The 26,337-nt window shown below is 37.1% G+C and overlaps 1 protein-coding gene across 28 annotated transcripts in view; it reads right to left on the reverse strand.

The window, feature by feature from the left end:
* The window catches only part of KMT2C (lysine methyltransferase 2C), a 284,827-nt gene that overhangs the window by 185,139 nt on the left and 73,351 nt on the right, over positions 1 to 26,337 (reverse strand). For all 28 annotated transcript variants that reach the window (XM_072763203.1, XM_072763205.1, XM_072763209.1 and 25 more), the window contains exon 2: positions 15,620 to 15,708. In XM_072763203.1, coding sequence (XP_072619304.1) covers positions 15,620 to 15,708 — 89 coding nt within the window. The remainder of the gene's footprint in view (positions 1 to 15,619; positions 15,709 to 26,337) is intronic.

Here is a 26,337-nt window from a genome sequence, read left to right on the forward strand (position 1 = left end):
ATGCCAGGGCTTGCAGGAGGAGGGCAAGGTAAGACTTTAAAGACACAGCACAGGGGTGCCTGGGTGCACAGTCAATTAATGTCTGACTCCTGGTTTCAGATCAGGTCATGAACTCAGGGTCATGAAATCATGTCCCATGTTGGGCTCTACACTCAAAATGGAGTCTGCTTAAAACTCTCTAATACAAATCAAAACCATAATGAGATACCACCTCTATTCAGTCGGAATGGCTAAAAATTAACAAGTCAAAAACAACAGATGTTGATGAGGATGTGGAGAAAGGGGAACCCTCTTACACTGTTAGTGGGAATGCAAGCTGGTACAGCCACTCTGGAAAAACAGTATGGAAATTCCTCAAAAAGTAGAAAACAGAGCTACCCTATGACCCAGCAATTGTACTACTGGGTCTTTACCCCAAAGACACAAATGTAGTGATCTGAAAAGGCACCTGCATCCTGATGTTTACAACAGCAATGTCCACAATAGCCAAACTATGGAAAGAGCCCAGATGTCCACTGACAGATGAATGGACAAAGAAAATGTGGGGTGGGTGTGTGTGTGTGTGTATATATATATACACACAGCCATGAAAAAAAAAATGGAATCTTGCCATTTGCAAATGACATGGATAGAACTAGAGAGTATTATGCTAAGTGAAATAAGTCAATGAGAGAAAGACAATTACATGATCTCACTCATATGGAGAATTTAAGAAACAATACCGAAGATCATAGGGGAAGAGAAGAAAAAATGACACAAAATCAGACAGGGAGACAAACCATAAGAAACAAACTAAGGGTCACTGGAGAGGAGAGAGGTGGGGGGATGGGGTAACTGGGTGATGGTTATTAAGGAGGGCACATGATATAATGAACACCGGGTGTTATATAAGACTGATGAATCACTGACCTCTACCACTGAAACCAATAATACGTTATGTTAATTAATTGAATTTTTAAAAATTAAAGTAAAAAAATCTTTCTCCCCTGTCCCTTCCCCCATCCTCGCTCTCTAATAAATAAATAAATCTTAAACATAAAAATATAAACAAAAATAAAATAGAGATAGCACAACAGAGTTTTAGACGTAATAAAAAAAAGCAAAACAGGGACGCCTCGGTGGCTCAATGGTTGAGCATCTGGTTTCAGCTCAGAGTGTGGTTCTGGAGTCCTGGGATCGAGTCCCACATTGGGCTCCCCTCAAGGAGCCTGCTTCTCTTTTTCTCTGCCTCTCTCTCTCTCTGTCTCTCATGAATAAACAAAGTCTTTAAGGAAAAAAAAAGCCAAACAAAAACTGCTCAGGGTTTTGTTTTTTTCTTTTAAGATTTTACTTATTTAGTTATGGGGGGGGGGGGGGGGGGGCAGAGACACAGGCAGAGGGAGAAGCAGGCTCCATGCAGGGAGCCCGACTTGGAACTCGATCCAGGGACTCCAGGATCAGGCCCTAGGCCAAAGGCGGCACTAAACCGCTGAGCCACCCGGGCTGCCCTGCTAAGGGCTTTTAAATAAGCTTTGCTTCCAAATCTACTAGACTTGTTCAGAAATAAAAATTAAATATCACGTCTAGATTTACAGGTAAAATGCAATATCTACTAAAAATCTCTCCCCATTGAAGTACAGTACAAACACTTCTGGTTATGTAAACGCTCTAGAGAAACAGGCTTAGTGAAATCTAATGACAAAGGCAGAATTTCTGAAAGGAGGAGGTAGAGTGGGTATTCACAGAAAGAAGAGGGGATTCTTAGAGAAAGACCTGGGAAAAGGAGGGAAGGGACTGGTCTATACAAAGTGAAAGCCAAGACACAAGCATGCACTCAGTTTGAAATCTGTTCTTCATTTGTGAGAAATAAGGCCCCCTGGGCAAGCCTCAAGTCTAGTATGAAGTAAGGTCTGGATAAAATTGCTGATACTGTAGTCTGAAGGTGTCACTTAACATAATTAAAATATGGAAGAAGGAATCGAGTGTATGATCACTGACCCTTAGATTCTTCAGAATGGAACTGATGTATCAGAGATAATTTGAGAAAAGTTCCCTCCAATCAAACTTTGAAGTCTGTATAGTCTAGAGAGACTAACAAATCAAGTCAAATTTCTAATAAACAATGTAAAATTGGGCAGACTTACAATGGTATCTACCAGGCACTGGTGATGAGGAGAGATTGGCCAAAAGACACAAAGTTGCAGTTATATAGGATAAATAAGTCTAGAGATCCAACATACCAACATGACTATAGTTAATATACTTAGCTGAATACTAGAAATTTACTGAGAGTAGATTGCAAATCAAAAGAAAGTAGGAGAAATTATATTAATTTCAGACACAGCAGACTTCACAGCAAGTAAAATTATCGGGGACAAAGAGCATCATTACTTAATGATAAAGAGGTCAATTCTCCATGAAGACATAATAATCCTTTACACATATGCACCTAACAACAGTGTCAAAATACATGAAGCAAAAATGATAGAATTACAGAGACAAATATATGAATCCACTATTACATATAGGGATGTTAACACCCATCTATCAAAAATATAGATCTAGCAAGCAATCACTAAAGACATGGTTGAACCCAACACCATCATCAACCAACTGGATATAATGCACATCAATAGACTACTTCATCCAACAATAGCAGAATACGCATTCTTTTCCAGATCACATAGAACATTCACCAGACCACATTCTGGGCCATAAAACAAATTTAAAATAATAGAAATCATACAAAAATAAAAAATAAAATAGAAATCATACAATATCTGGCCTTAGACCACAACAGAATTAAACTAGAAATCAGTAATAGAAAGATAGTTAGAAAATTCCAAAAATATTTGGAGGTTAGACAACACATTTCTTAAATCTTTTTAAATTTTATTTATTTATTAAGGAGGCTCCATGCCCAACGAGCAGTTTGAATTCACAACCCCAAGATCAAGAGTCACATATTCTACCAACTGAGCCAGCCAGGCACCCTCTAAACAACACTTTTCTTTCTTTTTTCTTTTTTTTTTTTTTTTACAACACTTCTAAATAACACATGGCTCAACTAAGAAATTTCAAGAGAAATTCTTAAACATTTTGAACTAAGTGATAATAAAAACACAACCTATCAAAATTTGTGAGATACAGCAAAAGCAGTGGTTTGAGAGTGATTTATACCACTGAATGTATATATTAGAAGATCTAAAGTCAATCAAACTAGAAAAAGAAAGCCTAATTAAACCCAAAGTAAGCAGAACAAAAGAAATAATAAAAATTAAAACAGAAATCAATGAAATTTAAAACAAGAAATGGGGGATCCCTGGGTGGCGCAGCGGTTTGGCGCCTGCCTTTGTCCCAGGGCGCGATCCTGGAGACCCGGGATCAAATCCCACATCGGGCTCCCAGTGCATGGAGCCTGCTTCTCCCTCCGCCTGTGTCTCTGCCTCTCTCTCTCTCTCTCTGTGACTATCATAAATAAAAAAAAAAAAAAAAAAAAAAAAAAAGAATTCTTTAAAAAAAATAAAATAAAAAAAAATAAAAAATAAAACAAGAAATCAATGGAGAAAAATAATGAAACTAAAGTTGCTTCTTTGAAAAGATCTATAAAATCAATAAGCCTCTATCCAGGCTTGCTGAAAGAAAAAAAGGGAGAGAATACAAATTATTAATATCAGAAATTAAAGAAGGGACGTCATTACAGGTCTTATGGACATTAAAAAGATGATAAAGGAATACAATTAACAATTCTATGCCCACAAATTTGATAACCTAGACAAACTTCTTTGAAAGACACAATATGAAGGGGTTCCTGGCTGGCACAATTGGTTAAGGGTCCAACTCTTGATTTCAGCTCAGGTCAAGATCTCTTTGTGAGATCAAGCTTGCATTGGGAGCTGTACTGAACATGGAGCGTGTTTGAGTTTCTTTCTCCCCCCCTTCTGCCCCTCCCCCTACTCACACTCACTTTCTCTCAAAAAACAAAAAAATTTTTTTAAGATTTTATTTATTTATTCATGAAAGACACGGCAGGGGGTGGGGGGAGGCAGAGACACAGGCAGAGGGAGAAGCAGGCTCCATGCAGGAGTCTGATGTGGGACTTGATCTTGGGACTCCAGGATCGCGCCCCCAGCCAAAGGCAGATGTTCAACTGCTGAGCCACCCAAGGACCCCCCCCCCAAATTTTTTTTTTCTTTAGATTTTATTTATTTATTCATGAGACACAGAGAGAGAGGCAGAGACACCGGCAGAGGGAGAAGCAGGCTCCATGCAGGGACCCCGACGTGGGACTCGATCCTGGGTTTCCAGGATTATGCCCCGGGCTGAAGGCGGCGCTAAACCACTGAGCCACCCAGCTGCCCCAAAATTTTTTAATTAAAAAAAAAGAGAGAGACACACTTTGCCAACAAACCACAAAAAGATACAATCTGAATACACCTATACCTGGTAAGAAGTTGAATCAATAATTAATAACCCTCTAAAACAGAAAGCACCAAGCCCAGATGGCATCATTGGTAAATTCTAACAAACACTTAAGGAAGATATTACACTATTTCTTAACAATCTCTTCTGGAAGACAGAAGCAGAGGGAATACTTCCTTTTTTTTTAATTTTTTTTTTATTATTATTTATTTACGATAGTCACAGAGAGAGAGAGAGAGAGAGGCAGAGACACAGGCAGAGGGAGAAGCAGGCTCCATGCACCGGGAGCCCGATGTGGGATTCGATCCCGGGTCTCCAGGATCGCGCCCTGGGCCAAAGGCAGGCACCGAACCGCTGCGCCACCCAGGGATCCCAGAGGGAATACTTCCTAACTCACTCTATGAGAACAGCATTACCCTAATGCCAAACAACAAAGACATTACAAGATAACAAAACAAAAACTACAGACCAGGATATCTCTCATGAACATAAATGCAAAAATCCTCAACAAATTATTAGCAAAATGAATCCAAAAATGTATAAAAAGAATTACAACACAACCAAATAGGATTTATCCCAAGTATGCAAGACTTGCTCAACATCTGATATTTAATGTTAATTAACATTGCACTGATGGGCTAAAGAAGAAAAGTCACGTAATCATATCATAGATGCAAAAAAAAATATGGACAAAATCCAACACCCATTCATAGAATAAAAACTATTCTCCATAAACTTGAATTTCTTTAACTTAATAAAGAATATCTGCAAGAGGGACACCTGGGTGGTTCAGTGATTGAGCATCTGCCTTCAGCTCAGGTTGTGATCCCAGGGTCTTGGTACTAAATCCCACCATCAGGCTTCCCATGGAGAGCCTGCTTCTTCCTCTGCCTATGTCTCTGCCTCCCTCTGTGTCTCTCTCATGAATAAATAAATAAAATCATAAGAAAAAAAGAAAAAAGAGTAACTACAAAAAAACCCTACAGCCTATATATTTAATGGTGAGAAACTAGAAGCTTTCCCTCTAAGATCAGAAATAAGACAAGGATGTCACCCTCTCGGGCAGCCCGGGTGGCTCAGCGGATTAGTGCCACTTTCAGCCCAGGGTGTAATCCTGGAGATCTGGGATGGAGTCCCATGTTGGGCTCCCTGCATGGAGCCTTGCTTCTCCCTCTGCCTGTGTCTCTGCCCCCTCTCTCTGCATCTTTCACAAATAAATAAAATCTTTAAAAAAAAAAAAAAAAAAAAAAGAATGTCACCCTCTCATCACTCCTTTTCAACTTTGTAAAAAGAAGTTCTTCCAGCTATTGTAATAAGACCAGAAGAGGAAATAAAAGGTATACTAAAGGTATACTGATTGAGAAGGAAGAACCAAAACTGTCCCTGTTCACAGATGTCATGTAGAAAATCCAAAAGGATATACAAAATCCAAAAAAATATACAAAAACAAAAACAAAACAACTCCTGGAACAAACAGGCAATTACAGCAAGTTTGCAAGATACAAGGTTAATATACAACGGTAATTATTTTCCTATATACCAGCAATGAACAAGTAGAATTTGAATTTTTTAAAATTCCATTTACATTAGCATTTCCCCAAAATCAAACATTGCGTATAAATCTAACAACATATACATAAGATCTATATGATAAAAACTAAAAAATTCCAATAAAGGAAATCAAAGAAGAATAATAAATGAAGATATATTTCATTTTCATGGATTGGAAGGCTCAATATTGCCAAGGCATTTGTTCTTCCCAATTTTATGTATAGATTCAATGCAATTCTAACCAAAATCCCACAAGTTTTTTTGTGGATATCAGCAAACTGATTCTAAAATTTTTATGGAGAAACAAAACACGCAGGCTAGTCAACAAAATATTGAAAGAGAAATAGTTGGAGAACTGACTTCAACACTTATTATACAGCTACAGTAATCAAGTCTGTATCATTATGGGACACCTGGGTGGCTCAGTCAGTTAAACGGCTGACTTTAGCTCAGGTCATGATCTTAGGGTCCTGGGATAGAGCCCCATGTCAGGCTCCACACTCAGCAAGGAGTCTGCTTGTCCCTCTCCCTCCCACGCTCTGCCCCCCTCCCCCTGGCCCCAGTTGTGCTCTCACTTGCACTCTCTCTCTCAAATAAATAAGTAAAATCTTTCCCCCAAAAAAGGCTATCATTTTGATAAAAGAAGAAATAGGTCAACAGTATGGTATAGAGAAGCCAGAACCAGGGCAGCCCAGGTGGCTCAGCTGTTTAGCGCCAACTTCAGCCCAGGGTTTGATCCTGGAGACCCAAGATAGAGCCCCACATCAGGCTCCCTGTATGGACCTTGCTTCTCCCTCTGCCTGTGTCTCTGTCTCTTTGTCTCTCTCTCTGTCTCTCTCATAAATATTAAAAAAAAAAAAAATTAAAGAGAGAAAAAAAAAAAAAGAAGAAGCCAGAACCAGACTAAAATAAATACTTAACGGGTCAATGAAACAAAACACAAAAACAAACAGTAGAGAAAAAAATTATTTTTGAACAAGTGATGCTGGAACTAAAACACCCAAAAATCAATCTAGACACACACCATACATCCTTCACAGAAGCTAACAAAATAAATGTGAAATGCAAAACTACAAAATTCTTAGAATATAGGAGAAAATCTAGAGGACCTTGGTCTCAGCAATGACTCTTTAGATACAACACCAAAGTCATGATACATAAAAGAAACAGTTGACAAACTGGCCTGCATTAAAATTAAAAATTTCTACTCTGCTTAAAATATTATTAACAGAATAAAAACATAAACCAAAGACTGGAAGAAAATATTTGTAAAAGACACATCTGGTAAAAGATTGTTATCCAAAATATACAAAGAACCTCTTAAAACTCAGTAACAAGAAAACTAACGACATGATTTAAAAATGGGTTAATAGTGGAATCCCTGGGGGGCGCAGCGGTTTGGCGCCTTCCTTTGGCCCAGGGCATGATCCTGGAGACCCGGGATCGAATCCCACGTCGGGCTCCCGGTGCATGGAGCCTGCTTCTCCTCCCTCTGCCTGTGTCTCTGCCTCTCTCTCTCTCTCTCTCTCTCTCTCTCTGTGACTATCATAAATAAATTAAAATAAAATAAAATTCTTTAAAAAATATATAAATAAATAAAAATAAAAATGGGTTAATAGAAAAAAATAAAAATAAAAATAAAAAATAAAAATGGGTTAATAGGTGCCTGGGTGGCTCAGTTGGTTAAGTGTCTGCCTTCGGCTCTGGTCATGATCCCATGGTCCTGGGATCAAGCCCCACATCAGGTTCCCTACTCAGTGGGAAGCCTGGTTCTGCCTCTTCCTTTGCTGCTCCCCTCCTCATATGCTATTTCTCTCTCTCTCTCATAAATAAATAAAATCTTTTCTTTAAAGGAGCTAATAAATATATAACAGACACCTCAGCAAATATATTTTTTATAGCAAATAATCATACAATAAGGTGTTCCATGTGATATATTATCAGAAAAATGTAAATTAAAATAATGATATACTACTACACACTTATAGAATGGCAAAAATCAGAAACATTAACAACACCAAATGCAGGTAAGGATGTGGAGCTAAAGGAACTCCTATCACTCACTGCCGGTAGCAATGCAAAATTATACAGCCACTTTGGAAGACAGTTTGGAACTTCCTGATAAAACTAAACTAAACATACTCTTACTTTATGATCCAGCGGTCATGCTCCTTAGTATTTTCCCAAAGGAGTTGAACTTATGGAGTTGAGAACTTATGTACACACAAAATATTCATGTGAATGTTCATGGCAGTTCTATTCAGAATTGCCAAAACTTGGAAGCAACCAAGATATCCTTCAGCAGATGAATGGATAAACTGTGGTACATCCCAACAATGGAATATTATTTAGTGCCAAAAAACAGAGGAGTTCTCAAGTTATGAAAGTCATGGAGGAGGCACCTGGGTGGCTCAGTGGCTGAGCATCTGTCTTTGGCTCAGGTCGTGATTCCAGGGTCCTAGGATCAATTCCCACATCAGGCTCCCCACAGGAAGCCTGCTTCGCCCTCTGCCTGTGTCTCTGCCTCTCTCTGTGTGTCTCTCATGAATAAATAAATAAAATCTTTAAGGGAAAAAAAAAAATCTTTAAGGGGATCCCTGAGTGGCTCAGCGGTTTAGTGCCTGCCTTCGGCCCAGGGCATGGTCCTGGAGTTCCGGGATGGAGTCCCACATCGGGCTCCCAGCATAGAGCCTGCTTATCCCTCTGCCTGTGTCTCTGCCTCTCTCTCTCTCTCTCTCTCTCTCTCTCTCTGTGTGTGTGTGTGTGTGTGTCTCTCATGAATGAATAGATAAAATCTTTAAAAAAAAAATCTTTAAAAAAAAAGTCATGGAGAAAATTTAAATGCATATTGCTAAGTGAAAGAAGTCAGTCTAAAAGAGTTATATACTGTATAACTGCAACTGTAGGAATTCTGGAAAAAGCAAAACTATGGAGATGGTAAAAAGATCAGCGGTTGCCTTGGATTAAAGGGGAAGGAGGGATGAATAGGTGGAACACAGGATTTTTAGGGGAGTTGAGAATACTGTGAGATACTATAATGATGGATACATATCATCTCACACTTGTTCAAACTCATAGAATATACAATACCAAGAGTGAACCAAAATGTAAACTTAGGGTGACAATGATGTGTCAGTTCAGTTTCATCAATTACAACAAATATACCATGCTGTGAGGTATGTTGACAATGGGAAAAGCTATGCATATGTAAGGGCAGAAGGCATACAGGAAATATGTGTGCCTTCCACTCAATTTTGCTGTCAACCTATAGCTGCTCTAAACACTAAAGTCTATTTTTTAAAAATTATACTAGAGGTAACCAAAAGTACTGACGTGAACAAGTACTTATAGGAACATGAATACACTCTAACATCTATGCAGTAACTAATAAATCACTAAAATAGACTAACACAATTCTCATCAAAAACAATATAATATGTAAACTTAGAGCCTAGATTTTTATTTCTAATACTATTCTCCACTAAAAAGAACTAGGGAGTCCTTAGAGAATAGTCAATTTCTTATCCTGGGGCAGAGAAAATTAAAGATGTTCTTGAAATATACTGTTGCCAAGGAGCAATGAGCTTTGAAACATTTTGAGATGATATTAAACAGTACTTAGAAGCAAACTGAAAAGGACATCCACTGGCCAAACTACCACAACTTAACCAATCAAAAGAAATTTTTAATTATAATTATTAGCTAAATCATAATTAACAATTGTAATTAACTAAAACAAGTTTGCAAAGCCCTGATTATATAAATGATTCTCAAAGTAAAGTGGAATTTCTCTTAACCAACTTGCACTTCATTCAAGTTGTTTATATATAAGAAAAAACAAACTGTTGTAACAGCCACCACTTCCAAAAAAAAAAAGTCATAGGATGTTCTTACCATAAAAACATAAAAAACTGATCTGTGAAATTTCTTGTGACTTTCCCAATGGCCACTTATAGGATATTCATTCCCACCACTTACCCCACCCCACACAAATCCCCTATAATCATTTTAATAAATACTCCTCCATTACTGTAAATCATTAAATGAATACATCAAAGAACAAAATTTACAGATACAAGAGACCGTCCAATAAACCTGGGGTCTTAAGACATGCACATGTTAAAACCTTGCAGCCAACTCCAGTATGCTTTTTAAACTGACTAAAAATGTATGAAACTCTTCTTTGCTTAGGTTTATTCGTAGCCTAGTAGTTTGGGTTTTTCTATTTTAAGTTTCTTTTTTTTCTTTTTTTTTTAAGATTTTATTTATTTATTCATAGAGACGGGGGGGGGGGGGGGGGGGGACAGAGGCACAGGCAGAGGGAGAAGCAGGCTCCACGCAGGGAGCCTGATGTGGGACTCGATCCAGGGTCCCCAGGATCAAACCCAGGGCTGCAGGCGGCGCTAAACCGCTGTGCCACCAGGGCTGCCCCTATTTTAAGTTTCATTTATTTAAATAATCTCTGCACCTAATGTGGCACTTGAATTCATGACCCTGAGATCAAGAGTCATGCTCCTCTGACAGGGTATGCCAGGCGCCCCTGTAGCTTACTACAACTGTTCTCTATTCTTTTCTTTACCATTTTCTTTGCCCTACATTCACTAAAACAACTGGACGAAGGTCTTTCCAAGGACAAAGAGCAAAGACTAGCTCACTTGAATTTATTTAACTTTAGTAAAATAAAAAAAGCCAGAAGAAGACAATTATCCTGCTCCTGTTAAACCTTTCAGTCTCAGCTAAGAGACATGAGAAGACAGTTCATTTGCGGGGCTTAGTGATCATCACATAAGAAAAAAATTTAACGTCAGAATTTTAATTTTGTGGTGATACTCTAAGAACAGCAGTAGCTTGGGAAATACAAAAAAGAAACTATAAGAATGCAATACCTTTTCAGTTAGTGAAAAAGTGTCTGGAAGTATTCTAGGCACTGGTGATAAATCAATAAACAAGGCAAATCCCTAACCCTCATGAAGCTTGCAGTCTGGTGTGGAAGGCACATCATAAATACATAGCACAATGTCATGTCTATTTAAATACTAGGAAGAAAAGAGAAAAACAATAGAGTAACCAGTGTTAGAAAAGTTGGTTCAGAAAAGCCTGTCTGAGGAGAGAGAGCAAACGAGTGGAGACCTGAATGAATTGAGAGAATAAGCAGTAGGAATATCTAGGAACAGGGGTTCTAAACAAAGCATAAGTAAAGTGCAAAGGCCAGGGCCTGGGTGGCTCTACTTCAGAGAAGCATCTGCCTCCAGTTCAGGTCACGATCTCAGGTTTCTGGGATGGAGCCCCCACATTGGGCTCCCTGCTCAGTGGGAGTCTGCTCCTTTCTCCCCCTGTGCCCATCCCCCCACTTGGGCTTTCTCTTTCTCTCTCTCTCTCATATGAATAAATAAAATCTTTTTAAAAAGAAGGAAAGAAAAGTACAAAAGGTTTATAAAAGAATGTGGACTCTGGGAATAGCAAAAAGGCCAGTATGACTGGAGCCCAATAAGCAAGGGGGAAGAGCAGATGTTGTTGGACAGGTAGCCAAGGTCAAATTAATACAGTTTGAAGATCAGGGTACAGACTTTGGATTTTAAGTTTCACTGGAGGCCTTGGATAGTTGACAGAGGGAAATAAGACTCTTAGTTTGGTCTGAAAAGATCCCTGGCTATTATGGAGACAACAAGACTAGAATAAACAAAAGCAAGGGAACAGGTAGCTACCGCAGCAGTCCACACAAGGAGTGGTGGTGGACAGAAGTGGAAGGACATTAGCAAAGGAGATGAAAAGTGTTTGAAATGGAATATATTGTGAAGATAAAGCCCAAAAGATTTTCCAATAGGCTCCATATTTTCAGCCTGAAAAATGATGTCATTTAATGAGGCAGAAACACTAGAAGAAAAGTTTCAGGATAACAAAAAAAGAGTGCCACAGAGGACATACCAAGTTGGAGATCCTCTTTAGACAGTACGAATAGATGTTAAGAAGAAAGCTATAGATTGTGCTAAAAACAAGAAAAGAGCTGATAATATAAGTTTGGAGTCATCAGCACACAGATAATATTTAAAGCAATTAAAGATGAGCAAAAGAGAATAAAGAGACACCAGTGATGTAGGAAAAAAAATCAAGAGAATGTGGTGTGCTGAAAATCAAGTTAAAAAAAAAAAAAGGGAAACCGTCACTACTGAAAGTGGTTAGCTGTGCGAAACAATACTGAATAGTTAAGGCCAACAAAGACTATAGCAGCTGGTTGTGGCACTATGAGATCACAGGTGATACTAACAAGAATGATTTAGAGGAGGAGGAAGGAAGTCTGACATGGAGTAGGTTCATGAGAAAGTGGCATCTTGGCAAAATAAGCAGTAGCCATAAGCATAGACAACTCTTTCAAGGATTTTCCCTATAAAAGCGAGCAATAAAGCATACAGTTGCTGAAAAGGGATGTCTGGTCAAGAGGTGTTTGTGTTCAAGAAATGTAATACTTTAAGTTCAAATGCTAATGGAAATGATTCACTGAGACAGAAAATGTGTGATGCAGGAAACCCAGGAAAACTGAAGGTGCAAAGTCCCTAAGAGATGAAGAGACAGAAGAATCCAGGATACAAGCAGAAAAGCTGGCCTTTCATAACTAGAGTCTGTTCATCCCATGTTAACAGTAGGGAAGGTAAAATATATGGGAGGACCTCCAAGCAGGAAAGATTTGAGGGTGGGTGAATGTAGAATTTCTTTCCTGGTTGCTTCTGTTTTTTCTTTTATTCATTGAAATAAGCAAGATTGCCAATAACTGAAGAATGAAAAACAGAAGGAGGTGTTGGAAGTTTGAAGAGAAAAGGTGGTGAAAGAATGATCACTGATAATGGAAGAGGAAATTTCCATAAAAAAGCAGAATGAGTGGGGTGCCTGGGTGGCTCAGTAGGTGAAGTGTCTGCCTTTGGCTGAGGTCATGATCTCAAGAGTCCTGGGATGGAGCCCTGTATCCAGCTCCCTGCTCACTGGGGAGCCTGCTTCTCCTGCTCCTTCTGCTGCTTCCCTGCTTGCGCACTCTCTGTCAAATAAATTAATTAAATCTTTAAAAAAATAAAAGTAGAATGAGTGTATGGGATCCCTGGGTGGCGCAGCAGTTTAGCACCTGCCTTTGGCCCAGGGTGAGATCCTGGAGACCCGGAATCGAGTCCCACGTCGGGCTCCCGGTGCATGGAGCCTGCTTCTCCCTCTGCCTGTGTCTCTGCCTCTCTCTCTCTCTCTGTGTGACTATCATAAATAAATAAAAATTTAAAAAAAAAAAGTAGAATGAGTGTAGAGTAGCAATCATACCCACTTGAGATTTGAGGTCATAAATTTAAAATGAAATCAGTCAGCAAGGTTATGTTTTTTACCAGCCATTATCAGCTGCTACACAGAATTTGGATTTTGTAATAAAAACAAAACAGTGGCTCAGTGGTTGAGCGCCGTCTTCAGCCTAGGGTGTGATCCTGGAGACCTGGGATCAAGTCCCATGTCAGGCTCCCTGCATGGAGCCTGCTTCTCCCTCTGCATGTGTCTCTGCTCTCTCTCTCGCTCTGTGTCTCTCATGAATAAATAAATAAAATTAAAAAAAAAAAAAAAAAACAGTGAGATCGAGTGGTAAAGGAGTCAAAGGTGAGTAAGAGAAAGACTCCAATAATGGGTCACAGACTCTGAGATAGTAGAGGAGGGTAATAACCACATCACTAAGATTACTGGATTGGAGGACTCTGTATAGTTCAAGAATTATTATGCTGCTAATATAAGGAGAAAATGAGCTGGAAAAAGAAGAGGTAGAAGTCAAGAGGGTAGAACAGTTAATGCTAAGATTCTGGAAATGAAACAGCAATCGTGGGGCAGCCCGGGTGGCCCAGCGGTTTAGCGCCACCTTCAGCCCAGGGCGTGATCCTGGAGACCAGGGATCAAGTCCCACGTCGGGCTCCCTGCATGGAGCCTGCTTCTCCCTCTGCCAGTGTCTCTGCCTCTGTGTGTGTGTGTGTGTGTGTGTTTCTCATGAATAAATAAATAAAATCTTAAAATAAAAAAACAGCAGTCATTATAGCAAGTGAGACAATGACATAGGCTGATCATGTATGACCACAAGAAGGACAGGCTGAGGGTGGGATGGAGAATCAGAAAGTTGAGAAATCAAGGAGCCAAGAGGCCTAGGTGCTGAATAATTAACATCACAATAGGAGAAGCAGAGGAAAATAGAAAGGCAGGTGCTAAATCTTCAGAAAACAAGGGAAAGTACTCAGGAAGACTGTTGGTAAGTGCACAAAAAGGGGCCTGGGGTACAGTTTGGTAGCACTGGTTTAATTACCATGTTAAAAAATGTCATTATTGTGAAAAATGTCACTTAAAACTTCAAAAAGACCTTTCACTAGAAAGTAACAGTATATAACAGTTGAATTGAACAGTATTCAATTTAAGGAAAAGAAATCAAAAAATACCTGGTGGGGAATTTACACAAATTCAAGTTTAAAACTATGTGGCTACAAATTTGCAACAAAAGAGCAAAATATAGAATTCTGCATTCCAAGCTTCAGTCATCACTCTACCTACAGAGACTCCACTGAAAAGAGGAACGAGAACTGGAGGACGTCTGAAGGCTTTCCAAGAATTACAGCCATCTAGCAGCAACACACTGACAACTAAAAGTATTTTATGGAAAACTGTATTTCGAGGTACTGCAATTTCTAACTTTTCTCTAACAACTGTATGACATTCTGTAAGCAACAAGGGGACATTCAACTTCACAAAAAAACCTATCACTATGTCTAAACTCTATCAAACAACTGTGAAGAAAACATTGCCTGTTAGAGACCATCTCACACAGACACTCTGAATACAACATGAAACTAATAACAACATAAATAACAACATAAATCACTTAATTCTTGATTTCAGGCTCTCTCCCTCTTTTGAGCTGATCTTGAGATGATCCTCTCGCTACAATAGTGGTTTTTAATCACCTAGTCTAGTGGGTTATTTGCAAAATTCAAACACCAGGTTATACTTCTTTTTTTAAAAATTCATTCATTCATTCATTCATTCATTCATCAGAGACACAGAAAGACAAGCAGAGACATAAGCAGAGACAGAAGCAGGCTTCTCGGAGGGAGCCTGATGTGGGACTCGCCTCTGACAATTTAAATTATTAACTTTATGAATTTTGGAAATTACTTTAGGAAACCCACTCTATCTTCCTTCTGTAGATACACAATACACATTAGCTTACTTAGAGCACCTGCAAGTTCAGCAGATCAGAAAGCATTAACCCAGCATTTCATAGGATTGCCTGTTAATGGGACATATTTTTTTCCCCACACACATACTAACATAATAAGCTTCAAATAAACACTAGATGGCTCATAAGCAGAAATCAACCACACACTATCGTAATAATAATAACACTATCGTAATAACAGCCTGGAATTACTGTCCCTTCCAGTTTTAATTTTGCTTTAATAAAACATTTCTCTACAGATATTAAATACTTCCCACTAAATCAAGGCTGTAGGGAAAAAAAGAGACCTCAATTTTTTCACTATATCATAACCTATCAAACGATTTCAGCAGATGAGAATTTATCTCAGTCTATAGACAAATGCTAATAGTGCAAATTGTGTACATTTTAAAAATTGTTAACTTTAAAAAAAAAAATTGTTAACTTTGATACCTGTTTCCACAATATTTTCTGTTTCTGTTGTCTCCAGTCCATCCATGCTGTCCTCATCTTCCACGGTAGTTTTTCCTTTACTCCGAGGCCTACACAGAAGTAAATATGTAGAGTTTAATGTTAAATTTTAAGGCTTACAATTACACTTAAAGAAGTTGAAGGTACACATAATTAAATAACTGAGGCAAATTTTACTGCATTTTTCTGTATCAAATAGTAAATACCACATTATAGAGTCATTTTTCTTTAGTAAATTTTAGGTTTTAATTTTGTCCCAGATCAATCTATTTTGTCATCATAAATCACTTAATTCTTGATTTCAGGCTCTCTCCCTCTTTTGAGCTGATCTTGAGATGATCCCCTAGCTACAATAGTGGTTTTTAATCACCTAGTCTAGTGGGTTATTTGCAAAATTCAAACACCAGGTTATACTTCTTTTTTTAAAAATTTATTTATTCATTCATTCATTCATTCATTCATCAGAGACACAGAAAGACAAGCAGAGACATAGGCAGAGACAGAAGCAGGCTTCTCGGAGGGAGCCTGATGTGAGACTCCATTCCCAGACCCAGGATCGCACCCTGAGCCAAAGGCAGTCATTCAACTGCTGAGCCACCGAGGCATCCCCGGGTTATACCTCTGTATCTAGTGAAATTGGGGAATGATGCCCAGATGAGTATATTTTTAAGACACTTCCATACATGAAAGTGATGCATATACTTGCAAACCACTCAAAAAAAATTAAATACTGAATATACTTAATCATACATCTTACAAAGTAATACAACTGAATTTCTAAAATTAACTTCAGTAATGTCATATAAACATAAGAATCATGGTAAAGTGAGATTCTTTGACCCAATGAAATTTTTTTAAAGAATACGAAACACTAACGCCTTTAAGTTTTGGGAAATCTCAGAAATTAAGGCTAGAAAGGAGTTGAAGAAAAAAAAAAAAAAAGATCCCTAAACACATAAGAAAAAAACACGATATTATGTATTTTAAAAACTTAGAAATTAAAGGAGAAAAAATGAGTGGGAAATATCAGAAAGGGAGACAGAACCTGAGAGACTCCTAACTCTGGGAAAAGAACTAGGGGTGGTAGAAAGGGAGGTGGGCGGGGGGTGGGGGTGACTGGGTGACCGGCACTGAGGGGAGCACTTGATGGGATGAGCACTGGGTGTTATTCTATATGTTGGCAAATTGAACACGAATAAAAAATAAATTTAAAAAAACTTAGAAGTTGACAGTAATATTCAAACAATGAGAGCTTTAAATTATTTTATTACTTAAAAAGACAAACTCAGTATTTAAGTTGAAAAACACTGAGAACAGAAAATAATAAAGGATTAATATGAAAAAGTTACAAATCTATTTTAAATAGAAAAACTTTTTTTTTTAAGATTTTATTTATTTATCCATGACAGACACAGAGAGAGAGAGAGAGAGAGAGAGAGAGAGAGAGAGAAGAGAGGCAGAGACAGAGGCAGAGGGAGAAGCAGGCTGATGGAGCCTGACGTGGGATCACGCCCTGGGCTGAAGGCGGCGCTAAACCGCTGGGCCACCAGGGCTGCCCTAGAAAAACTATTTAAATCTTTCTTTCAAAATGATAATAATCAAAACAAAAAGGAGATGTAACATAAGAAACTTTTTTTAAGAGTTTATTTATTTATTCATGAGAGACACAAAGAGAAGGCAGAAACAGAGGCAGAGGGAGAAGCAGGCTCCTGGAGGGGAGCCTGATGTGGGACTCGATCCCTGATCCCTAATCCCGAGTTCAGGCCCTGAGCCAAAGGCAGACACTCAACCGCTGAGCCACTTGGCATCTCCCTAAGAAATTTTTAAAGTTGAAGCAATCTCCCCTTCCCTCAAAAAAACTTAAAAAAAAAAAAACACTTGAACCCAAATCCTAATATATCCAAAAACCATGGTTGAAAACAAATCTATGGAAAGAAAAAAAAAAAACTAAGTAAAATACTAGTAAATATCACCAATATGCAAGCATGACTTAATATTAGAAATTAGTCAATATAACACACTAGATCAAACAGCGAAAATGGCATCATTTCAAATTTCATGAGTGAAGTGGAAACAAAACTGAATAAGTGACTACACGGACTGACTGGGGCTAAAAGAATCCAAGGTTGATTGTATTACTCGTGGAAAAATGGAGAAGGTAATTATCTTTAGTATTTATTAAGTAGTTATGTTTAAATTTAAGAGACATCTATAAAGCAATCAAAGGGGAAAGAACAGATGGGATGAGTAAAGTTTGTCCAATCCAACAGCAGGCAAAAAGGAAAATAAAAAATACATAATACATGGAAAATAAAATAAGAAGTTAAATAAAAATACAGGTTTTCACAGTAAATGTAAGTGGCTTAAACTTGGCTGTCATTATTTAATAATAAAAAGATTAATTTCCCAGGAATTCATTAGAAGTACTCATATTGTATAAAGTAAACATTTACAGAACGAGGAATTGATAAATTCACAATTATGACAAATTTTCACATCTCACTTCTTAGAAGCTGAGATGAAATATAGTTAGTAACATTTTAAGCAATTACTTAGATAACATAGTTAACAAGCATCATTAGACAACTCAATCAATCCTCCTGTTAAAATCAATCCTCCTGGCTCTGTTAAAACATGGGATACAGCATTAAACAACAAAATCTCTGCCTTCTCTAAACTACATTCTAGTGAGAAGAAATGTCCATTACTCTTTGTAACAAAAGAGACACACACAATATGAAAGAAAAATTAAAGCAAAGAATGAGGAGTTACCACTTCAAACAAGGTATTTATAGGGCAGCCCAGGTAGCTCAGTGGTTTAGCGCTGCCTTCAGTCCAGGGTGTGATCCTGGAGACCCGGGATCAAGTCCCACATCAGGCTCCCTGCTTGGAGCCTGCTTCTCCACCTCTCTCTCTCTCTCTCTGTCTCTCATGAATGAATAAATAAAATCTTTAAAAAAAAAAAATAAACAAGATATTTACAAAATAAACTTTACAAAATAAAATTTTATACGAGTAAGGAAACATTTCAATAGAGATCTGAAGTACAAAAGGAACCAAGCCATGCAGATATCTGGGAAAGGAACACTAAAGTAGAAGGAAGAGCAAATTCAAAATTAGTAAAATAAGAGTATCTAAGTGTCGAAGGAAAAGAGAAAATACACTGTGGTGGCAACAGAGTGAGTGAGACAAACAGTGAGGAGATACGAAGCCAAAGAAAAAATTTTTTAAAGGAATCAGTGTTTTTAGAAACCTAAAGACCAATAAAAGGACTACATACAGAGAGGCCAGAAATTCTTGAAGTAATCCCAACATGACTGCTACAATGGAATTGAGAATAAGAAATTAATTCAAAATTTAATCTTTCTTTTATGATTACTCTATGATTATGAATACTCATTGTTAAAGAAACCAAAACATGTATGACTTAGCTGACTTTGTCATTTATACTTCCAAACCAGTGTTTTGCTCTATTTTATGTTTTATTCTCCACTATCCTGACCATTGCTAACTTATTGTTTTTTTGACAACTGGCTTTATTTCAAACTTGTTTTATTTATCTAAAGGTGGGAGAGTGGGGAGTGTGTGCATATGTATCAGTTGTCTGTATTCCTCAAAAAGAAATTTTTAGTTTTTGCTTTGCTTCCTTTTTTCTCTTAATTCTTCATTTTGGCACCAACAAGGAAGGCATGCTTTTTACATTCATCAATCCATCAGAATTATTCTCCTTCTGATCAATGGACCAACTTATCAACATCAAGTCATTTTTCAATTTCCCATATTTTGGGGCACCTGGGTGGCTCAGCCAGTTAAGCATCTGCCTTTCGGTCAGGGCATGATCTCAGGGTACTGGGATCCAGCCCCACTTTGGGCTCTCTGCTCAGCAGGGAGCTTGCTTCTCCTTTTCCCTATACCTGCCACTCCTCTGGCTTGTGCTATGCCAAATAAATAAAATCCTTTTAAATAAATAAATGAACAAATTTCCCATATTTCACTCATGCCTTTTTATTGCTGCTCACTGGCTTCAGATATGTGACTGTTCTGACTAATCAAATGCTGCTGAATCCATTTTTTTTTTCCGAATGCAAGAGATAATGGTCATACTTTGTCAAAAACCTGTAAAAATAGATGTATACATTTTACATTTCCATATTGCATTCAGATGTTCCAGACTTTGACTTTTAATAGAACTTTGGAGTCTCATTACAAATGGCAACATAAAAATTATTTATCTCAATCTTTCTTTGGCTTTTCTTCTTTTCTTCTTTTGTATCTCTTAAGCCTTCCATTTTAGTTTTGATTCATTCTCCTGCAAAGAAATCTGAAGTAAAATAATACCACTAATTTAATTTGAGAAAATCTTCCACCAAAAACCCAATGTTACATATTATTATTATAAATTAAAACTAATTGGAGTTCCTAAAATAATATAGTAAACTTCTATTTAAAGCCACATGGGAGTAGGGAGGAGGTTCAAATTACCCTCCAGCCATAAACAATTAGAAAACCAGGCAAAATATAAGAAACAACCATTATTACATATTAAACAAAAGGCACGGACAGGACTATAATCCCTGGACAACAGGAAATAAACAAGGTGAGCCCTACTATCACAAAGCCTTTCTGCATGGAGTTAATTTGCAAACTGTAGCACAGAAAGGGGAATTCCAATTGTACCAAAATGAGGACACAGAAATCATTGGTTCAGGAGGCTAGAAACTGTGGGATAGAGCACACAAGGGGAGGGAGTTGTACAGGGAAATAGATCCAGATATCTGCATAAGAGTACCCTCAAGTTTTTATCTAAATACCAATCTGTATAAAAGTGGTATAAAACCCCAAACTTGGAACTTGGCTGAATAAGTTCCAAGGAAAGAACAATTACAGCCCAGGTGCAATACAAACAAGTCCCAAAGCTTCCAGCCAGGAGTCAGTTGTGTTCCCTCTAGCCAGAATGCAAAGACCCCACTGACTATAATAACATTCAGTAGAGACTAGAACATGCCTTTAAAAGTAGGCTAAATGAAGCCTATGACAACTTATCTTCTAGACCATCCCTAAAAGAGTTCACAAATAAGCCTCAAGAGAATCAAAATTTTCCACAACTAACTTAACATGCAAACATAAACACACAAGTGAACATTTGTCAAAGTACTACAACAAAATTTAGTTCCCAACAACAAAAAAAATCACAAATATGGCATCCAATAAAAATTTACGAACTATATAGAGAAGTAAAAAATATGTGAGTAATGACCAGGAAAAAAATCAAGGAATAGAATCAGAAAACAACAGAGATGATAGAAGGGACAAGCATGAACATTAAATCCCTATTATCAATATACCTCATATGTTTATGTAATGGAAAATGAACGAAAGGAGAGAAATGGAAGATGGTAAAAAAAAATGCTTAAAATGGAACTCACAGGTAACATTAAAAAAAAATCAAAATTTTCACTTTGATTAACATCTGATCAGAAATGGCAAACCAAGGGACACCTTGGTGGCTCAGTGGTTGAGTGTCTGCCTTCAGCTCAGGGCATGATCCCAAGTCTAGGGATCGAGTCCCACATCGGGCTCCCTCTGAGGAGCCTGCTTCTCCCTCTGCCTATGTTTCTGCCTCTCTCTCTCTGTGTCTCTCTCATGAATAAATAAATAAAATAAGGAAGGAAAGAAAGGAAGAAAGGAAGGAAGGAAGGAAGGAAGGAAGGGAGGGAGGAAGGAAGGGAGGAAGGGAGGAAGGGCAAAGGAAAAGATGATTGACTTTAAAGATATAGCAAACAACATCTACCCAAAATACAAGACAAAGTGAAAAAAGACAAACACAGCAACAGAGTCCTGTGAGATGACAGCAACCAATCTAACATGTGAAGTTAAAGTTGGAGAAAAGCAAACAAAAAGTATATATTTAGTGAAATCCGAGCTGTAAATCTTGCAAAATATGTAATTATAAACCCACAGATCCAAGAAGTACAACAAAATGCCAAACACATACAAACATGCACACCAGTAACTTAATCGTCAATTTGCTGAATAGAGTAATAAGAGAAAATCTTAAAAGCAGCCAAAGAGGGCAGCTCCTGTGGCTCAGCGGTTTAGCGCCGCCTGCAGCCCAGGGTGTGATCCTGGAGACCCAGGGTCGAGTCCCACATCAGGCTCCTGCATGGAGCCTGCTTCTCCCTCTGCCTGTGTCTCTGCTTCTCTCTCTCTTCTCTGTGTATTCTCATGAATAAATAAATAAAATGTTAAAAAAAAAAAAAGCAGCCAAAGATAAGAAGTATTACTTACAGAGTAAGAAAAATAAAAGTGACTATAAACTTCTCGTGTTAAACTATGTAAGCCAGAAGACAGTGAAATAACATAACTCAAGTGCTTGAAGAAAACTAAAGGAAAAAATCCCATAAACCTTATATGAAACATGCAGCAAAAAGCATCCTTCAAAAACAAAAGTAAAGTAAAAGCTTTTTCAAACAAATTCATCACCAAACTTTTATTACAAAACATGTTAAGGAAATTCTTCAGACAAAAGGAAAATGATACTTAATAAAAACCTGGATCAAGATATCCATATGCAAAGGAATAAAAAGTGGTGAAAATGGTAAGTATGCGAGTAAATATAAAACTTTTTCTCATTTTTAATCTCCTTAAAAGTTAGCTCATTGTTTAAAGCAAAATCCATAATTTATCCCAGAGTACATAATATATATAAAATTAAACTGCATGGTAACAATAGTTCAAAACACAGGAGAGTGAAAATAAAGTATACTGGTATACAGGTCTTATTATAGTACATTTGCAGTGCAAAAATGTTACTTGAAGGAAGACTCAGATAAGTTAAAAATTTATGACATAAACCCTAGAGCAGCTCTCCTATCAAAACACACACATGCACAGCTTGTTGTAGTCAAATATAGATAGAACCGAATCCCGAAAAAAAAATACTCCATTAACCATAAAAAGGTAGTAAAAGAATAAAAGTGAACAAAGAAAACAAATGGGACAGAGACAGAATACAAAACAAGTAGATTTAAGCACATTCACATTACTAATTCTGTTAAGTAGCAATAGGTTTAACACTACAATTAGAGTAAAAATAATCAATCTTGTTAAATAAAATGTCTATGCAACCCAAAGGAATTTACAGATTTAATATAATCCCTATCAAAACACCAATAGTATTTTTCACAAAACTAAAACAATCCTAAAATTTGCATGTTTAGGATTGCAACAATCCTAAAATCCACAAAAGACCTCAATAGCCAAAGCAATCTTGAAAAACAAAACTGGAGGTATAACAATTTCAGATTTCCTGTTATAAAACAATAGTAATTAAAACAGTATGATACTGGCATAAAGACACACATAGATCCATGGAACAGGAGAGAAAAAGCCAGAAATTAAGCCAAAATTATACAGTCGCAGTCTATGACAAAGGAGGCAAGAAGATCTAATGGGAAAAAGTCTCTTCAACAAATGGTTTTGGGAAAAATGTACAGCTACAGGCAAAAGAATGAAACCAGACCACTTTCTTTCATGATACACCAAAATAAGGTCAAAATGAACTAATAAAGACCTAACTGTAAGACCTGAAACCATAAAAATCCTAGAAAAGAGCAACAAGCAGTAATTTTTCTGATATCAGCCATAGCAACATATTTCTAGACATGTCTCCTGAGGCAAATGAAATAAAAGCAAAATTAAACCACTGGGACTACACCAAAATAAAAAGGCTTCTGCATATCAAAGGCAACAATCAATAAATCTAAAAGGCAACCTACTGAATGGGAGAAGATATTTACAAATGACATATCACATAAAGGGTTACTATCCAAAATATATAAAGAACTTATACAACACCCAAAAAACAAATAATCCAATTTAAAAATGGGCAGGAGACACCTGCAGACATTTCGCCAAAGACATCCAGATGGCCAACAGACACATGAAAAGATCTCAACATCACTCATCATCAGGGAAATGCTAGTCAAAACTACAATGAGATATCACCTCACATTTGTCAGATGGCTAAAATAAAAAACAAAGAAACAACAGGTAGTGGCCAGGATACAAAGAAAAAGGCACTTTCTTACACTATTGGTGGGAATGCAAACTGGTGCAGCCACTGTGGAAAACAGTATGGAGGTTCCTCAAAAAGTCAAAAATACTACGAGGGCAGGGGGGCGGTTTAGGGCCACCTTCAGCCCAGGGCCTGATCCTGGAGACCCAGGATCCAGTCCCACGTCGGGCCAGTCCCACGTCGGGCTCCCTGCATGGAGCCTGCTTCTCCCTCTGCCTGTGTCTCTGCCTCTTTCTCTCTCTGTGTCTCTCATGAATAAATAAATAAAATCTTAAAAAAAAAAAAATGGAACTACCCTATGATCCAGTAACCATACTAATGGGTAATTATCCAAAAAATACAAAAAACACTAATTCAAAGAGATACATGCACCCCTAAGCTTATAGTAGCATTATTTACAAGAACCAAACCATCAACGCATCCCAAGTGTCCAGTGATAGATGAATAAAGATCATGTAGTATACTAATAATAGACTATTATTTAGCCATAAAAAGAAATATTGCCATCTGCAACAACATGGATAGAGCTAGAGAGTATAAAGTCTAAGCAAAATAAGTCAGTCAAAGACAAATCCCATATGCTCTCACTCACTTGTGAAATTTAAGAAACAAAATAAATGAACAAAGAAAAAGAGAGACAAACCAAGAAAGAGACTCAACTCTACAGGGCAAACTGAGGGTTGTCAGAGGGGAGGTGGATGGGGGGATGGACAAAATAGGTGTTGGAATTAAAGACTACATTTATCATGATGAAAAAATTTTAAATTAAAAAGCAGAAATTATCAGTTTAAATTTAAAAAGGGAGACCCAATTATATGCAGTCTAAAAGATACATACTTTAAAGACATTTGTAGGATAAAAGAACAAAAAGATGAAAAAATATAATGCGACAATACTATTCAAAAGAAAGCTACAGAAACTATATTACTAAATAAACTTAAAACAAGGAATATTATAAGAACTACAAACAGACATCACATAATGATAAAAGAGCCAATTCATCAAGGAGATAATAATCCTAAATATCTATGCACCCAATGCTTCAAAATACTGATAACTGAAAATAGAAATATTTAAATCAACAATTATACTTCTATACTACAACACTGCTCAATAATTGATATGACTAGACAGAAAACTCAACAAAGACACAGAATACTTAAGACTATTAACCACGTAGACTTAAATTGACCATAGAATACCATACCTAATAACAGAATACAATCCCCAGAATAAGCCAAACTGTAGTCCTTAACACGAAGTTCAATTAATTTTAAAAGGCTGATATAATACCAAACATGTTCTCTAATGGAATTAAATTAGAAACAAACAAAATATATATAAGCAATATCTTCAGATATCTTGTAAACATACACACAATTCTAAATAACCCACTAGTCAAGAAAGAAATGACAAAGAAATTAGAAAACAGCTTGAACTCAATAAAAATACAGCATTTCAAAATTTGTTAGATTCAGGTAAGCAGTAAATAAAGGGGAATTTACAGTTTTAAATCGTTACATGAGAAAATAAGAAAGATCTCAACAAAAAAAAAAAAGAAAGATCTCAACTGTAATAATAACATAAACCTCCACTTTAAGAAATTAGAAAACAAAAATCTAATTAAACCATAAGAAAAGGAAAATTAAAAGCCAAAAGCAGTGACATAAGAACACAATAATAAATAATTTTTAAAAATCAATGAAATATCCCCCAAAGATCAATGAAACCCAAAGATGGTTCTTTGAAAGAGTTAATAAAATAGTTATTTTGCCAGCAAAAATGATGGAGAAGAGAGAGAAAATACATAAACTACCAAGAGAAAAACTGAAAGAGGGGTTATCACCAGAAAGACAATACCCATTAAAAAGAATGAGAAATTATTATAAATAATTTTATGTCAATAAACCAACAACTTAAATGGTCACAATGTTTGAAAGGCCCAAAATTACCAAAGACTCAAGATTAAAAATGGAAAACTTGAATAACCCAAAGTCTATTTTTAAAACTGAATTTGCCGGGCAGCCCCGGTGGCGCAGCATTTTAGTGCCCCCTGCAGCCTGGGGTGTGATCCTGGAGACCCGGGATCGAGTCCCATGTCCGGCTTCCTGTATGGAGCCTGCTTCTCTGTCTGCCTGTGTCTCTGACTCACTCTCTCTCTCTCTCTCTCTCTCTCTCTCTCTCTGAATAAATAAATCTAAAAATAAATAAATAAATAAAAATAAAATAAAACTGAATTTGTAAGTATAAACCTCCCCACAAAGAAAATTCCAATCCCAAATGTCTTTAATGATAGACTCTATCAAATGTTTGAGAAATAATACTAATTCTACACTACCTCCAAGAAATAATAAAGGAAGGAACACTTCCCAATTCTTTCTTTGGTTGGCATTACATTGACAGCAAAATCCAATATCCATCATAAAGACTGGTTTCATAGAATAAAAAACAGAACACTCTACCATCAATTTTTTACATAAATTATACCTGCCATACCAATCAAAATAAAGATAATGCAAGAAAATGAAATTAAAGCCTGCTTTTGCTTTAAAAAAACACATATAAAAATGACAAAAGACTGGAAAGGGGCAGGGGGTTGGGGTGACTGGGTGACGGGCACTGA

Source organism: Vulpes vulpes, chromosome 7 (genome assembly GCF_048418805.1).
Source record: "Vulpes vulpes isolate BD-2025 chromosome 7, VulVul3, whole genome shotgun sequence".
NCBI classification, from domain to species: domain Eukaryota; kingdom Metazoa; phylum Chordata; class Mammalia; order Carnivora; family Canidae; genus Vulpes; species Vulpes vulpes.